Here is a 17,141-nt window from a genome sequence, read left to right as displayed (position 1 = left end):
GCGTACAGATAGTTCGAACTACGTAGCCATTCCGAACTATCTAGCCCGTGCCGCGTGTAGCTGCGCGGCACGGGGTTCGCACTAGCCGGCTTTTAAAAATGGCGGCACCGGCTTTATGCTAATGAAGCCCGGGAAATTCAAATCCCGGGCTTCATTAGCAAGTTCGGTATGCATACATTACCCCCCTAGTTCGAACTAGGGGGGTAGTGTAGACATACCCAGGGTGAATAGGAAGGGCCAGAGCTGGCCGGGCTGCTGCCACCGAGCCCTCCATGCTCCTGCACGTTACCCACAGCTGCCGGGCATGATGCTTTTCAGCTGGTGGCGTGGGACAGATAGACGGGCCGGGGAGTTGATCCCTACAGCACTGCAGAAACTTGGCCATATGGCTGTAATTAGCTAGATGACCCTGTGGGGAGTCATGCAAGCGCTGGGTGTTCAGAGCCAGCCTAGCAGTGAACTGCTGCCCTTCTCTCTAAAGCTCTCAGGGCAAAATGGGTTGGTACGTGCTTAATGGTTTAGTTTCCTATTTCCTTGCATTTAGGCGCCACAATAGCCCCTCTTAAGGTCTTGCTGCACTTTGTGCATCAGTTCCATGTGCCATAAACCTACGCCAATGCACTGCCCTCTGACTTATTCCTAAAAAGGACAGGAAAGTGCCTTTTTTGCTTTGATGAGCTGCAGGCAGGCATTGACCGTGCCCAAGCTTTACCAATTCAGATTCTTTATAAACATTGCATGTTCTAAAGGTCCAGGCTTTCCTGTAAGTCAGCTTTAACCTTCATAAATCACTTTGCCCAGCCTGATATGATTAGGAGATTGGGGAGTGTGGGAGATGGGGCTGAAGTTCTCAACCAGGACCTGGAAAGAGAATTCACACACTAGTTAAAAAGTTTGAAGGTGGAAGGCATGTAATTCGTAATGCATTATTCCTAAGGTCTCAGTACCATTTGTGTATGTACTGTATAATCATGCTACAGCTTTACTCATGAAGGGGTAGGGCTATGGACAAGCAAACATTCTCTTTGCACCCTCAGTAACTGACCACTCCCAAACCAGGCAAATTCAATGCTGGCCCACAAAGGTGCCAGACCCTAGGACTCAGCTCCCAGATTTCATGACTCCGTTCTTCCCTGGGACAGGAGCGTTGCTGGACTTAAAGGGGCTTTCCCCATGAGTGTTCCAGCCCCAAAGTCACTGATGTTGGACCAGGGGAAGTCTGGATTATAGAGGTTCAACCTGTCATTTGCATTTCTTCAAAGGTTAAAAAAAATTAGATGCAATACAATTGCTACACAGCAGCATTCTAAAAGTTAACTTTGCATTCTAACTAGTTCTCAGGTAGTACTTTTTATTATCTGAAAAGTTTAAGTTAGGATACACTAGAAAAAAGTCAATGTTTGGTAAAACTACATAAGCCACTGAGCATGAGAAGGCATTTCTTGTACAATTATATACTTATATTTAATGCCACCTGTCAAACTACATCATTGGCTGCAAAGTTCAACAACATTAGTGCAGTTAGTCAGTGGACATTGATCATATTTCATCCTTGCCTAAAGTGACTTAAAGAAGGGGTAAAGATCTCTCTAGAGAGGCTGTGAAAACAAGCAGTGTTTAGGTAAAGAGCCCCAGAGATTGCAGCAGACATGAGTGTCAAAGAAGCCCACATCTGAAAGACTGCAAGATCCCTTATGGAAGGAGTTGGCACAATCACTGGTTGTCGCAGCCTGCACCCCTTGGCAGCCGAGCTGCCATGCCCTGATCCCCAGCCCTCCCCGGCAGTGGCCCCAACCTTAGGCAGTTGGCTGTCTAGGCAGTTTTGGAAAGGCTGTACCTTCCCTTGCCTATATTTCCAATTGTGCATGGCACAATCTAAATTAACTCTGTTTTTGAGTAGGTATGTAAAAATGCATTTAAAAATGCTAAAAATCATAGTGGTACAGGTTCTGCAGTATAAAGCAGATAGCTCTCCAGAAATGGAGCCAGATCTCCTGCATCCAGAAGTGGGGACAGAAATCTCTGCTGGCTCTGCTGCTGGGGGGCCAGCATGTAACCTGCGGGGGTGATGGGGCAAGTCCTGCCACAGACCAGATCTGCTCTGGCGGCCCCTATAGGGCTGAAGCAGTCCCTTATCCAGGCCTGGCAAGGAGCTAGAGTTCTTTTTTACACAAGAGTTCTTGTGCAAAAAGGCACATGTGGACACTCAATAGGGGTTTCTTGCGCAAAAAGAGCCTATCAGAAAAAGCACAGGTGCTCTGATGGCTATTCTGTGAATGGCAATCGACGTTCTTGTGCAAGAGTGTCTATGCAGCGTGGATGCTCTCTTGCACAAAAGCACATTACTTTTGTGATGTGCTTTTGAGGCATGGATGCGCTTTTCTGCCAAAACATCTTGCACAAGATCTCTGCTGCAAAAAGCTTCTTGTACAAAAACCCTGCAGTGTAGACAAAGCTGGAGAGATCAGCAGGAACAGGGACTATTCATGTAGCATTAATGCTTTTTGTTGAATGGGATTTCCAACAGAAAGCTAAGTTCTGGTTTTAAGTAGCAACATTCGCTAAGCTCAGCTCATCAGGGACAGAAGCAGTCTACTAAAAGTGCTCTGTAAGGTATCAGACCACCTTTTCAGGGTTTAAGAGCTTTCTATATTAATATGTGAGCTTGTTAGAGCAATGCTTTGAAACTCAGTTAGAATTTGTATTGCCTAAGCATTTTAAGATTCTTTATCATGATTACCAACAACTATTCAAATTAAAAATGGCAATAGATTACCAACATGCAATTAACACAATAGTTAAACTTTGCCACCTCTTTCATGGAAACAATTCTATCAAGCCCATATTTGTATCTTACTATAAAGGTCAGAAATGCAAAGTTTAAAATCTGGTGCCTTTTTGTAACTTCATATGGTATTTCTAACACTACTTTGTTCATTAAAATAACATTAGAGGCATAAGTTTAGTTTTGCATAAAGCAGCATACCTACCAATTATAAAAAAAATAAAACACAGAATAAGTACTACCATTTAGAACGCTCTGCATCATGCACAAATAGAGTTGAGACAATTAGGTATTAGTTCACTATTAGAGGAAAATTAAAGTTTATCTAGGACAAGACAAACTAATCATTCACTCACTCCATTATGTTGTATTTTGTTGCAAGCAGAGCAGGCTTGTGACTAAAGGTGGTTTGCATTAAGACTTTTCATTCCTATCCAAGCCTTGACAATGGATCCAGTGTGTGTGGCTCATTGCTAAGGAACTGAAAATGACTCAACACCAACATCATTTTCCTCATTTTGTAATACAAATTACTGATGAAAACAAAGCTGAACTGAAGGAAATTTAGTATGGTCACAGTTTAGGAGAACAGTCAATCTATGGTAACTTGGTTAGAAAGCTCCCTCCAGATAACATGAAGTATTTGCATTGATGTGTTGGAATTACACTCAAACCTACACAAAGTCCAATGAGTAGGGAAGGTAGATAAACTAAAGATACACACAAAAAGGAATTCATTGGAATAGTAAAGATGCTGTTAACACCTTGGATTTAACCAATTTCACGCAGAGGGAAGGACCATCTGTATAGGAGTCCTGCATATTCGTAATAGTAAATTCAATAAAACAGACACTTAAATAGCTTTTTCAAACTGTCCAGGAAAACTAAGTCAAAAGACGGACCTTTCCGAAACACATGGAAGAAGGCAAAACATCAGTTAATCTGTACAGTACATAAACCTAAGATTTTTTGTATTGATTCCTACCTGCAGAGGAAAATAGCTACATTCCTTGATGTACTACCTAGATTCCATGAGGTGGTTAGCAAGTGAAAGACAGCTCATCTAGTAAAGGCAGAAACTTTAGAGGTATATTTGGTTCAGCACGTTAAGCAAGCCAGTATTTACAGGCCTGTCGAGAGAAATTTAGGGACCCGATACATGTTTGCTGGGGCTTATGCCCTGCTCATTTCTTCATTTATATGGATTCTGAAGACATTTTGGAAGCCCCATTACAATTGTCTCCTTTCTCCCCACCTCCCATTAGCTATGGGTAGAATGCTGCTCTTAAAATAGTTTACACATTAAGGATGAGAAGTACAGCAATACATACCCCTTCCTGCTTTGTGAAGAGCTTAAGGCAGTTACCCAGAGCCTCACAAGTTTCTTTTGACACTTCAGAGACTACCTCAATTTTCTGAAGAAAAGAAGGCGGCATTCCTGAAAATGTAAAGTACCAAAGGTGAGCTGTTTTAGGAGACATATTGACTCCTGATTTTGCACTAGCTATTTAGCAGTTATGTCAAATTATTACTTACTTGAAAACAGAAATATTCATTCTCAATGTCTCATTTAAAAGCAGTGGTCCTATATTTGCAAGCTTTTGTGTTTCCATTTTGGGGAAGTCTTATTTGACGGGGGGGGGGGGGAGGGGGGGGGGGGGGGGGGGAAAAGCAGACATCCTGATTTTCTTTTTTTTAAAATCATGTGGCTTATCCAAAACAGAGCACATAATGAAACTGCAGAAAGAATTACAATTGCTAACAAAAATGTTACCTTTAGTAGTGTTGCATGATTTAATCATTGTGAGGAAGTTGACAATCTCTTTATCTAGCCTTTGTTGACATGTTTGTGCCTTCTGCAAACAAAAATAAAACGCTATTTAAAAGATGAACCGCTAAGTGGAAGGATTGTTCATACATTGTATTATACAAACCTAAAGCTTTCAGAAAAGCAAATTAGAAATACCTAACAATTTGTAAATTGTTTCTTTGCAGAAAAATGAGAAGTTATTTTATATGGTATATAACTAAAGAGTAGGATTTGTAACCTCCCCATGCATCTCTGCCCTGCATCTAGCCCAGGAACCCCAATGCTTTTTCCTCCACCCTCCCTACCAGGGCACAGCCTCTCTGGAGATAAGGGCTGAGCAATGCAGGGAAGCAGAGGGCACTGGCTTGCTTGGCCATAGTCCCCAGAAGCTGAGCCTGGGCAGGGGGTAGCCTGCCACTCCTGCAACCAAATGCTCCCAGCCAGCCACAGCACTGCACCAGGTAGCATCCTAACAGCTGGAAAGGCTCTGCCCCCACCTCTCTCCCTACTCAGGCTGTGTCCAGACTCAGGGGTTTTTTCGAAAAAAGTAGCCTTTTTTCGAAAAAACTTCACCTGCGTCTAGACTGCAGCCGCATTCTTTCGAAATTAAATCGAAAGAACGCAGCTTTTCTTTCGACGGCGGTAAACCTCATTGCACGAGGAAGAACGCCTTCTTTCGAAAGTTCCTCTTTCGAAAGAAGGTGTTCTTGAATGTAAATAGGGCTTCTTCGAAAGAGAGCATCCAGACTCACTGGGTGCTTTCTTTCGAAAAAGCAAGCCGCTTTTTCGAAAGTTCCGCGTGCAGTCTAGACGCTCTCTTTCGAAAGAGCCTCTTTCGAAAGAGGCTTGCAGTCTAGACATAGCCTCAGTTGCTGCTGGGGTAGCAGAAGCAACACTCTCCCTATCTTCTCTATACGTCATACAGCTGAAGCACTTCTGATAGAAAGTAAAAAAGCTTCATATATAGTGTTCATTAGCTCAAAAAGGGTCACAGCACACAGCTCCATCTAAAACCACTTCATCTGCAGCATGTGCATTTCAATAAGCTTTTTTTAGGAGCAATCAAGTTTTGGTCAGAGAGGAAGAGTTATACAAGATATTTTCTTTCCACTTAGTCTTGTCATTTAGGGTATGTCTGTTCTGTAAGCTAAAGCCCAGTTCTGTGCAACATCTGACTGAGCATACACACATCAGCTTAAACTTGCATTTGCAGTAGCTAGCTCCAGTTCTTGCAACTGAGAGAATGTGTCCATATTGCACTACACAGCTCTTCTAACATGGGTCTATACCTTGACCTTTATCTATACTGCAAAATGACTGGGCTTGGCCCTCAATCATAGTGGTACTCTGGCTCTCATCCTTGGTCTACAATGTAAGTCCCAAGTGCATGCTGACCTGAGGCCTACTGGTGTGTGGATGGAAATGAGGCTTGGGCACAGTCAGAGCTGTGCCACTGCATGCAGCAGAGACCTAATCCTCACAAGCAGCTTCTATCCATGCTTCAGCTGATTAGAATGGGCAAATACCAGCAAAAGAAGAATTATCAAACCCTGAGCATCGTTTTCAGATCTCCAAATGTTCAGGAAGGAGTGGGCCCTGCCTCCCAGGGTCCCAGGTCCTCCTTAGGGTCCATTTTAATTTAGAAACATTGACTTACACAAAACATTCCCTTACCAATGAATCCCCAAATACTCTTTTCTTCTCATACAGGGATTTCAGCATACATTGCTGTATTTACAGAGTAACCAGGACACTTAGCCTCTGTAATACATGAAGTCTGATCTGAAGTCATGCCATTTCTTCTCTTTAAACTCCTTTTAGGGGGAAGATGTAAGCTATTCATAAAATGTATATCTAAATAAATCTTCGTACTGCCCGTGTCAAGGTGACATAGCTAAGAAACTCAGATTTCACAGCATAAATTTAAACACTAATGAAGTTTAGTTTAATGAGAGCAGAATTACTCATTAATCATGTAAGTGAGATATGATGCTGTTTCTCCGGTAAAGGGAGCAGTGATGTAATACTGTTGTGTTGTACAAGCTATTGGGCATGAACTCATAAGACTTCATAATAAATACGACATATAGGGCATAATAAGTCACTTCAAAGCTAAAAAGCATCACATTCGTCTAGACAAAAGTTCACATAGAAAGAGTTATGTTTATTTCCTTTTATGACATGAGGTTGTTGGGGGAGGAGGTAGAGCAGGGGTAAGAATACACTAAGAGAAAGCCACTGTTGGGGTCTACATAAGTGAAAGGCTACTCTAGAACTCTACCCCCAGCAACTCTACACTTTAAGCAAGAAAAAAGCATCCCCCTCCCAATTGATTTTTGCTAAAATTAGACTAATCAGCTTATGGTAAAGAATCAGTTTGTAGCCTGGAACAAACATGGAGAGGGTCCATATGAGCATTTACAAAAGGTGTTCGTTACCAGTTCACGCAAGTTACTGTAATTAGGAGATGTATACATTTGCTGGCATGATAGCTCTAAATTTGGTGTTCAAACAGATTAAAATGGTTAGTAACCTGGTCAACTAGTAGTAGGTCATCTCAATCAGAGGCCTAGGGTGGCATAGTGCTGTTTTGTTCTCTCTTCTTGTAGCATGACTAGTACACTTACAATTAACTGCCTTGGGCATGCCATCCTTTCAGGAGCAAAGTGCTGTACCACATACTGCTAGTTCTGCTTTATGTGGGAATCCTCCAGGCATCTCACTTCTGTGTGGTTAGATTCCAAGACCGTAAAAAGGAAGCCTTGCCATTACCTACTGCAGTATCTACCATAATACCAGTTATGAAAGCTTTGCCTGCAATATCACTACTCTAAGCTTCTGCACTGCTATCAGAGCTAGTGTAGGAGTGACACTAGCATTTTAGCTACTCAGCTCAAAGGAGTAGACAAAGATAGAATTCCAGCAGACTTTCTACACTAGCATTCTCATTGGTGGGAGCGAGACAGTGTGCAGATTTGAAAAAGTGTTAGGGGTAGCCAAGGCACAATGATGACCCTATTTCATTAGAAAAATGAAGTTGTATTGGCATGAGCTGTGAAGATTAATCTTGGGGGAATCTTTCACTCTGAAATGTCAAATCCAAGACTGAAAACCACATGGTAAAAACCATGGGGCTTATTTAACAACTGTTCAGAACCCTTGCTGGAAAAAAGAAAAAAAAAAGTCTTCAAAGAATGAGTCATAAAAATGTAGTTGAAGCAATTTAAAAAAAGTTAAATATCTGCATGACCAGTTAATGATCTTTCCAAATGTTGTTTGTCCTATTAGCTAATTCCTTAGTGTAAAGTGCTCTGGATAAAAGTGCTATAAAAAAACCCTGTATTGTTCTACAAATAAAAACATACAATTGAGGCTGGGAAGGAGAATCTCCTCTCCCCAGCAGCTACAGCCCTGGAGCTGGGGAAAGTTGACTTTCTGGCCATTGCAGTCCTGCACATCCTCCCACCTCCTTCTTGCCCCACTGTCCCTGCACCTAACTCCTATTTCTGCCATCTACTTCCTACTCTAAGGCCACCTCCTCATCTTACATGTGACGGTCCAGGCACCTAATTAGTGGAGCCATGTCTATGAGTCATTAATTAAGTGGGCAGCACTTCATTGTCATGTGGTCACGCAGGTACGCAACTATCCACAGACCACCCGAATGGAGCTCATGGACCACTGGTGATCCATGGACCACAGTTTGACAACTTCTCTGAAGACTTTAAAAAAGAATACTCTAAAGCAGAAGGTATTATTTTCTTCCTTTGTGGACATTACCAGAGCACAAATACAGTAGTGTTTTGCCCAAAAGCATATGTATTTTATGAGATTTTTCTACAGAATTAAGAATGTATCAATATTAGGGATGGTTCAAATTTTTCTTGACAGCAAATTGAGTTTTAGACTGAGTTATATTTTGTTTGGGGGGGGGGGGGGAGTATCTGCTTTCTCATAGGAAAAAAAAGTTGTCAAAAATAAACTAAGTTTTGGAAATGCATCCATAGGGCTTTCTGGAAGCGGTAGTTTAGGGGTCATGCATCTAATCTTCCTCTCTGGTCTGGCAGAGGAGCCTGACCCATCTCCCATGTTGTACCACCCTAATGGTACATCAAAGGACATGGGGTAGCCGAGTTAGTCTATAAAGTGCTACCAGACCATTTGTTGTTTAAATTTATCAAAGGACATGTAATTTGGCTGAGGAGCACAGCCCACAATGAAGAACGGTGCATGAACCACGATTTCCAAATTGAAGTGTCACTCCTCCCCCCAGTCAGCTCTGATCACAATATAAAATGACTGCAGTGACCTGCAGGGATAAAGTTTCTAGATATAGATGGCCAAGTTATCCTGAAATAAAGGTTTGTTTTTCATTAGTGTAGCCTTCAGTGTTTCTTATCTAGATAATTGAACTTTTCTGTATCCGGCTACTTTCATTTAATGTGCTTGGCACATTTTCTGAAGCCAGAAGTCTGATGGTAGAACCAGTACTACAGCGGGAACTTAAGGTTCATAAACTGAAGACCTTCTTGTAAGCTACTCTGAAGTTGTGAAGAGTGCCTTGCATTAAGACAATTCAAATAAGGGAATTATGCATTAACACTTTCTAAGCAGTATATAAATCAAAACCATATTATATCAATACAATATATTGCTGAGGGTTACATCCTGTAAGTCTGAAATACCTGAGCGAAGATTTAAGTGTTAGAGAACATTTAGTCAAGTGTGTCAGCTGCCCTCTTCTGGCCAGAAGTGCTCAAAACAGTTTAACTTGCAATAGTTCATTTGTATGTACAGTACATTTTTAAATTACTAAATACAAGTAATTCTTCACTGGAAGAAGTGGGTTGCACCCACAAAAATCTCATGATACCATCTACATTTTTGTTAGTCTCTAAGGGTACGTCTAGACTACATGCCTCTGGCGACAGAGGCATGTAGATTAGCCTCCTGGGATGAGGTTTACCTGGGTGGTTGACAAATACCTTTGATGTCGCCACCCGTGCGTCCAGACTATCGCGCTGAGCCGACAAACAGCTAATCAGCTGTTTGTCGGCTCAGCGCGGCAACCATGTAAATTTAAATGAAGCGGCGATTATTTAAATCGCCGCTTCAGTTTACTATGTCTGGTAGCCTAATCTACATGCCTCTGGCGACAGAGGCACGTAGTCTAGACGTACCCTAAGGTGCTGCAGGAGCATTCGTTTTAAAATGCAAGTTGTAGACATTCTACCATTAGATGGACAGTATTGAGCATGAGATCACAAATTGTATTCCAAATACCAGTAGTGTTTGTGACCATTGAACAGCCAAATAAATGCAGAAGACATATTGCCCCAACAAGATATGGTAATACTACTCTAATACTGCTCCAGTATTTTGTAGATAAAGAATCATGAGCACCAATTTAAAGTTTGCCAGATGTAAAAAAAAGTCACATTCCCATACATACTTTCAACGTGTCTTGCAATTCTGCAACAGATAGGAGATCATCTTCTTCCTCATCATCACTCAACTGCTCTTGCATACAATAGTGGGTGCTGTATGCAGAGTGATCTTCTATTGCTTCCAGCCAGTTCTGAAATTAAAGAAGCCACTGCAAGAATTCAGCACACTCATTTTAAGAGCACACTATTAGTTTGCAGCAGGTCCCTGGCACACAAGAGACAACTGGAGCCTCAGAAGTAGTAACAACTATTTTTTTCTTAAATACACTGACATGGTTAGAAAAATGTCTAGCGTTTTAAGATAGTTACTCCATTTTCAAAACTACATATATAAAACAAAGGAGAATGGCATAGTTAAGGTGCTGGATAAATGTTAGTTACTCCTCATAAAAACAAGAGCTAGAAGTTACATTTGTTTTTTAAACCAGCTGCCTTTTGAAGTATTTGTTCACCCAATGCATAATCAACCTGTGGAACGCTTTGCCAGAGGATGTTGTGAAAGCCAAGACAATAACGATAAAAAAGGTAGATGAAGTCATGGAGATAGGTCAATCAAAAGCTATTACCCAGGGTGGGCAGGGATGCTGTTTGACAGAGGTTGAGAGTGGGCAGCAGGGGTTGAATCAGTTGGGGATTGCCTGTTCTATTCACTCCCTCAGGGTACCCAGCATTAGCAGCTGTCAAAAGACAGAATGCTTGGCTAGATGGATCCTTAATCTGATCCAGAATGGCCATTATGACAGGGACTCAAGCTGGGTAAGTTTCCTTACTTTGTTAGATGCAAAGTGGTTTACTGGAGGTCATACAAGGAATCTGTGCTTCTGTTTCCAATCTCTCATCCATAGTCCTGTCTATTTAGATTACAAGCTCTCTAGGGCAAGGACTACTTTACCATATTGTACAACGCCTGCCACAATGGGGCTTATGATCAAGTTGGGCATCTAGGTACTACTTGCAAGACAAACAGCTTTTTGTCCCAAGCTTTCTTTACCTCTGAAAGCCCTTAATCATGACTTGCAAGTGAAGGATAAATACTACGTTCAGTGCATTTTTTACTGTAGCACCTAGAAGTCCACAACAGTGCTCTTTTGTTTCTCCCACCTCCCAGTTTTGGATAGGACATTATGATCAGAGCCATGTGTTTTAAAGAAGGGATAGCTTTGAACCTATTTTTGCAAGAATACACTAATTAGCTACATTTCTTTGTTGGGATGAGGGATAGAGTAGGCTGGAACAGAAGTTTAGGAGCGCAAACAGAAACAACTTCTCACATTTAGGCAGTGCCCACAGACTGTCAAAAGTCAGCCATTCAAATACTTTCAGCAGGGAAACAGTAACAAACATACAACTATTCTGAATGCCATTAGCCAGGTCTCTGATCTACTCGGGAATCTGAAAGTACAGTATTCATATGTACAGCTCTAGGATTCAGACTAAGCTTTATGCAATCAAAATTAGTTTTTTTTCTTCCATCTACTCAAATGTTACTAGATTAGAGACAATAAAATTGGTAGTTACCTCTCTGGCCTTAGGAGGAGAGTTTTTAGGAACTTTAAAACTGTGAATAGTGTCATCGAAGCACCTGACAGAGAAAAGGCAGCTGTCTGTAGTTTTTACCTTTGATTAAAAAACAAAAACAAATACAAAACCAACACTAGTGAGTTTAGAGACTCTAGAAACAGGCAACTAATTTTTAAAAAAAGTTTTATTAGCAGTTATAAAAGATACTAGAGCAAAGTAAACCAAACTAAAAAGTAACTGCTGCCCTTGTGAGCAAATTTGAACTTACTTTACAAGCAAAAATGATTTAAACTAGCTACCTGCCATTCAAAGGGAGCTTTGTTTTAGCCAAGTTATTCCTTGCCCTTATCTCATGCATCACAAATAAAGGCTGTTCAGACTACAAAGTTATTAAATCTGCACATTCCGAATATCTTTAAATTTAAAGCCCTTGGCAAGCCCTGTTCCATTATTGGCTGTATCTGTGCAAGCCACCGGAAGCAGTTGGAACTTGGCAAGCTTATGGATGCATAAACACACTCAGCAGGACTGAAGAGTAGGAAAAAAAGGCTGCTGTGACCATCCACAAGAAGCAGATCTGCATAAAGTAAGGCAAGTCACAAAGACTCACTGAAGAAAGTTTAATATAGGTTTTAAATACAAGAAGAAACAGGTACTTACCTTCTCCTAACTGTTGTACAAGATGTATTGCATATGTCCATAATATTGGAGGTATGGGCGCACTTCTCCAGTGCTGGAGAATTTTTCCTCGCTGTATCCATGGGGCAGCCCCACTCAGCTCCCTGTGTTAGGAGCAAAGGATAAGGGGCAGAGAAACTCTACCCATCCTCCAGTTTCTTTGTACCTGAACCCAACACTGGATTCTGATGCATCGGGGAAGAAGGATGATTGTGTAATGGGTATATGAAACCAACCCAAAAACAGTTACAAGAAAGTACGTAACTGTTGTTCCTTCGGGTGTGTGCATATGTCCCCTACATTTCAGGTGACTCCAAAGCTATTACCCCAGGAAGTAGAGCTCAGTCTTATCGGGGAAGGGATTTATGGACACTTTGCCTTCATTTGCATTATATTCCTTGAAGCTGCAGATGTTGCATAATGTCTGGTGAAACTGATGTAAAGACCACATCGCTGCTCCACAACTGGTACATGTCCCAAAAAAATCAAAGTTGAATGTGCTCTGGTGACCTGAGTAATTACTGGTGCACACGCACATGAATATTCAGCAATAAGAAACAGATGTCTCTATGCTCATGGTACTAGGGAACCCAAGAGTCTGGAGAAGTCATGGAGCACCGGGAGCATTTGGTGCTAGCACAGGTCCTGTCACCTCAGTCAGAACCTATTACTGGAACACAGTACAGACATAGCATGGATAGCTCCCTAGCCTGTATTACTCTGCACAGGGGATGTTAAGCTGTCCCCATGAAACATGGCAGTACTGAGCCTAGGCAGGCAGTGCCAAGGACAAGCGACCTGGTGCTTCCAAAAGACTATCAGTCTCTAGACTGAAGCAGAGATGACAGGCATGAGAAGTCCAGCCTCCATTTGAGACTGTATCCACAGGCTGCTGACCTGCAGCAATCAGCAAAGACTGCTGTCACTGCTGTAGAAGTAGTCTGTCACAATAGACCCTGATAGGGCACCAGGGTCGAAGTCTGAAATCTGAGTGAGTCTGTACTGGGGAGCAGCAAGTCAAAGGGAGCACTCTACCATCAGTATTTGAACGATCTTTTTGGAGGAGTCCTATACTTTATGCTTCAAGGACTCGCAAATGTCCATTTCTTTGTGCTTTCAAGCCAGGACTTGGATCCTCTGTCCTTTTATGACAACAGCCCTGGAGACTGGGATCTTTTACATTCTCTCAGCTTTCGTGACTAGGAAAGCACTTTTGGTGAAGGAGTCTGAAGAGCTTCCCTTTGATGACTATGGCTTCAGTGCCGGTCTAAGAACAGCTTCCATAAGAATAGAAGGAAGGCATTCCTTCCTCAACTTCATCCAGGTCTTGAAGACTAACAGGTAAGTGATCTACATCTCTGATGTAGCCTGCACCCAAACACTGGAGGCAATGTTTGTGGGGGGGTGTCGCTAAGGCAAAACTTCCCACAGCCTCGGCAAGATTTGAACCCCCAGGACCTCAATATAGGTTCTCTGGTACCAGGCAGGATTTAAAGACCCACCAGACTGGAAGAACCCCAAAAGCAGGGCTAAATCAAAAGACAGTAACTTAAAGACCAAAGACCTTTTTCTATTAATTAATACTGAGCAGACTGAGCTGTTCACAAGGAACACCAATGCTCCAGCTATGAATGGTAAGAAAGAGCAAGAGTACAAAGGGTAGACAGCACTGCCCTTTATATGAAGCACTAAGGAAAGCCTTCCAGCACCATGGCACCATACACACACAGCTCACGATGTACATAAACAAGCACTTGAAGTAGCATCATTACTGCCAACATTAAATTTTGCTAGAGCACCGTATTTGCAACATTCCTCATCTTTAAGAAAAGCACATTTCAGCCATTTTTGCTTAATTCAAAAAAGTCACCACTAGCAGCTCAGACTTCTGGCAAAAAAATGAAGTAAACAGTCTCTCTCATTCTCTTTAGATAGCGGGTATAACTAGGTTGCATAGGGATTAAGATTTTAGGCGAAAGCAAAATGGCAGGGGGAAGTGTGCAAGTGCATTCGCACAGTGGCAGATTTAGGGCAGGGCGAGCGGGGCGGCTGCCCCGGGCCCCGTGCTTCCCGAGGCCCGGCGCATGCGCCGTGTCAAAGGCGGGGCCGCACAAAATTTCGCTGCCTGGGGCCCCGCGGCGCTCTCATCTGCCCCTGCATGCGCACACTTTTACCCTGATAGTGCGGACTTGAGATGTAGGTTCATACCCACTACAATAGCCTCCTCCTGCCAGAGCCCTTAGCTGCAGCATATAGCAATGCTGTGCAGTGACAAGTATGGATGGAGCCTGATGCTGCAGTGTAGCATGTATACACAGCAGTGCGTAAAATATTGGCACTACAGGTGAAGCAGACCTAGCTTTAGTTACACAAAGATAATATTCCTTGTAAAATTGTTATTTCATGCTACATATTACAAACAAAATAATGATTCTGTCCTATATATCAGACGTATCATACAAAGCATGAAATATGGAAGGTTGTCTAAGCCACAGTGATTGGGGAAAGAGTTGAAGGAACTGAACTAGAAGCCGTAAGTAGTGACTTGCAAACGAATTCAGTCTTACATGCTGGTACTGTACACACAGACTGCTATTTTAGAAGCCCTGCTTCACACCTTACCGTGCAAACAGCTTGCGTTAGATGCTTGCAGCCTTGGCGACGATCATTATTTATTGCATCAGCCCTTTGGAAGATTTAAACAAAAAAAGGGGAGATTTTAAAGTGGAAAGGTAAGGAGGTCATTAACTTCTTGATAATTAGAATCTCTTAAGTGTGACACTTACTGTTTGCGATACCAGGAAAGGACTCCATGTTCTAGTACTACCCAGTAAAGTTTCCAGCCAAAAAACCTTAAACTCTAAAAAGAGAAAGTTAGTCATTTCAAAGGCCATTGCTACTCCTGATAACAGATAGCAGAGCTTGGTGGCCAATAGTCAACGGTCTACATTTCTTGTAGCTTGCAATTTAAAATGTAATTATATATATAAATAATATATCTTCAAATGTGATTCAAAAACCACAACTATTAAAATTCTGAATGTAATAATTTGGTATTTTTTAAACTATTCTATTTCCTTCTCCCAAGAAAGGAGAGAACATAAAAAAACAAATATAAATTTTGTTGCCCCTGAAACACATTTATGGAGTTTTAATGAACAGTGTTACTCAATCGGAACCTTTCCTGGTCAATTAAGTTTGTTTTAATTCAGCACTAGTTATGGTCATCCATGTGTCTGATCCCTTATACTGGAGTGGTTGTTAATACCTACCAGAAAGGCGTTTTACATATTACCTTGATCAAAATAACTCATCTAAACAGTCTGACGTGCAACAGAGAAATGGAGGATGAAATGCAGATAGTGGGAAGTGACCTAAAGGGTTGCAGATGCATGGTGGTCTCTGCTTTTAAGACTTCATATCAATATTAAGTAACACCTAAATATCAGGCCTTCTAGTCACCATTAGAGATTGAGGGGAGTGCATTCTACAAACTACAGCTTAATATGTTGTTCTTAGGATGTAAATAAATAGCTTTGTATCTGGAGTTAGCCAACTATAAATCATTACACTGAATTCTGGTTTAAGCCAAACTAGTTATAGGATTTTTTAAAAAATAATTTCACTCTTCAAAACTTTAGGTACAATAGATGAAGCAACTTTATCAAACATCTAATGGGATTTAGTGGAGTTATATGCATATTTTTGCCTATAATAAGTCATGAGAGATAGAACGTCTCTTGGGAATGGTACAGACCAACATTTTTTTTAAATTATTACCATCTTCTTTGCTGTTCAGTTTTCAAGGCTTTTGGGAATAGGATCTATCCAATGGATCGTGCTGAACTGCAGTGAACCAGCCATTAGATTATCTAGATACTTGTGGCCTTCAAAACTGTAGTAGAAGCACTGCTCAGTTATCAATCAAGTTGATCTTTAAAAGTAGGCAAGTACTATCCCCATTGTACGGATGTGAAGTGTGACAAGGCAGTTGAAGGGAGATTTTTCCCAAGGTCACAGGGAATCTACAGCTGAGCCAGGTATTACACCCAGAAATCTTGAATCTCAGACTAGCCTTCCTGACCTAGGATTAGGTTGGGAAATGGATTATAAATGTACCAGTTAAGATATCACTGATAAGTCTCATCTATCAGCCCCCTCTCAAGAGCAGAAGGCAATCTTCAAGGAGAGATTTGGAAAAAATAATTCATGTTGTTTTACATATTACAAAAAATGGAAAAGAGGACGTACCTTCCACAGGAGACCTTCATATCGTTTCAGGCGTTTGTTGATCACCTATATAAAATAAAATATTTTAAAACCAGTCTGATTTTTCCTTGATGAGTGTAACATAGGATCTATTGAACCTACCTTTTCAAGGCTTCCTCCAAGTATCAGTTTCATTTCTGCACCTTGTGCTAGATCAAATGGTGTCTGGGCTGTTTAATAACAGAAATAAAATTCAAAGGAGAGTTTAGCTTTATGCGTTAGCTCTGTTGTAGGGTATTTAATGCTGTGTATAGGTATTAGAAAGTAATTACAGGCAGTCCCCGACTTACGCGGATCCGACTTATGTCGGATCCGCACTTACGAACGGGGCTTTTCTCGCCCCGGAGCTCACGGGCAGCGGGTTGCCACCCGTGTCCTCCGGGGCGAGAAAAGCTTCTCCCAGTCTCCCTGGTCTGCTGGTGGGGGGGGGGGGGGGGGGGGTCCAGCAAAGCCACTGGACACCCCCCCCAGCAGACCAGGGACACCCGAGCAAAGCCGCCGCCTGGGCGGCTTTGCTCGTAAAGCCGCCAAGGCAGCGGCTTTGCTCAGGTGTCCCGGGTCTGCTGGGGGGGGGGTCCAGCGGCTTTGTTGGACCTCCCCAGCAGACCAGGGAGACAGGAGCAAAGCCGCA

At 42.0% G+C, this 17,141-nt stretch overlaps 1 protein-coding gene across 10 annotated transcripts in view; it reads right to left on the bottom strand.

The window, feature by feature from the left end:
• Nucleotides 1–17,141, bottom strand: part of LOC102447841 (oxysterol-binding protein-related protein 1) — a 116,983-nt gene that overhangs the window by 66,224 nt on the left and 33,618 nt on the right. For all 10 annotated transcript variants that reach the window (XM_075920842.2, XM_075920843.2, XM_075920833.2 and 7 more), the window contains 8 exons: nt 16,613–16,680; nt 16,493–16,537; nt 15,028–15,101; nt 14,864–14,927; nt 11,561–11,659; nt 10,048–10,173; nt 4,560–4,641; nt 4,117–4,223 (listed from right to left, as the gene is read on the bottom strand). In XM_075920842.2, the coding sequence (XP_075776957.2) occupies nt 4,117–4,223; nt 4,560–4,641; nt 10,048–10,173; nt 11,561–11,659; nt 14,864–14,927; nt 15,028–15,101; nt 16,493–16,537; nt 16,613–16,680 (665 nt within the window). The remainder of the gene's footprint in view (nt 1–4,116; nt 4,224–4,559; nt 4,642–10,047; nt 10,174–11,560; nt 11,660–14,863; nt 14,928–15,027; nt 15,102–16,492; nt 16,538–16,612; nt 16,681–17,141) is intronic.

This window comes from Pelodiscus sinensis, chromosome 2 (assembly GCF_052426305.1).
Source record: "Pelodiscus sinensis isolate ZL-2025 chromosome 2, ASM5242630v1, whole genome shotgun sequence".
Classification (NCBI taxonomy): Eukaryota; Metazoa; Chordata; order Testudines; family Trionychidae; genus Pelodiscus; species Pelodiscus sinensis.
The sequence above is the reverse complement of the archived record's forward strand: the minus strand, read 5'-3'. Positions and strand labels throughout refer to the sequence as shown.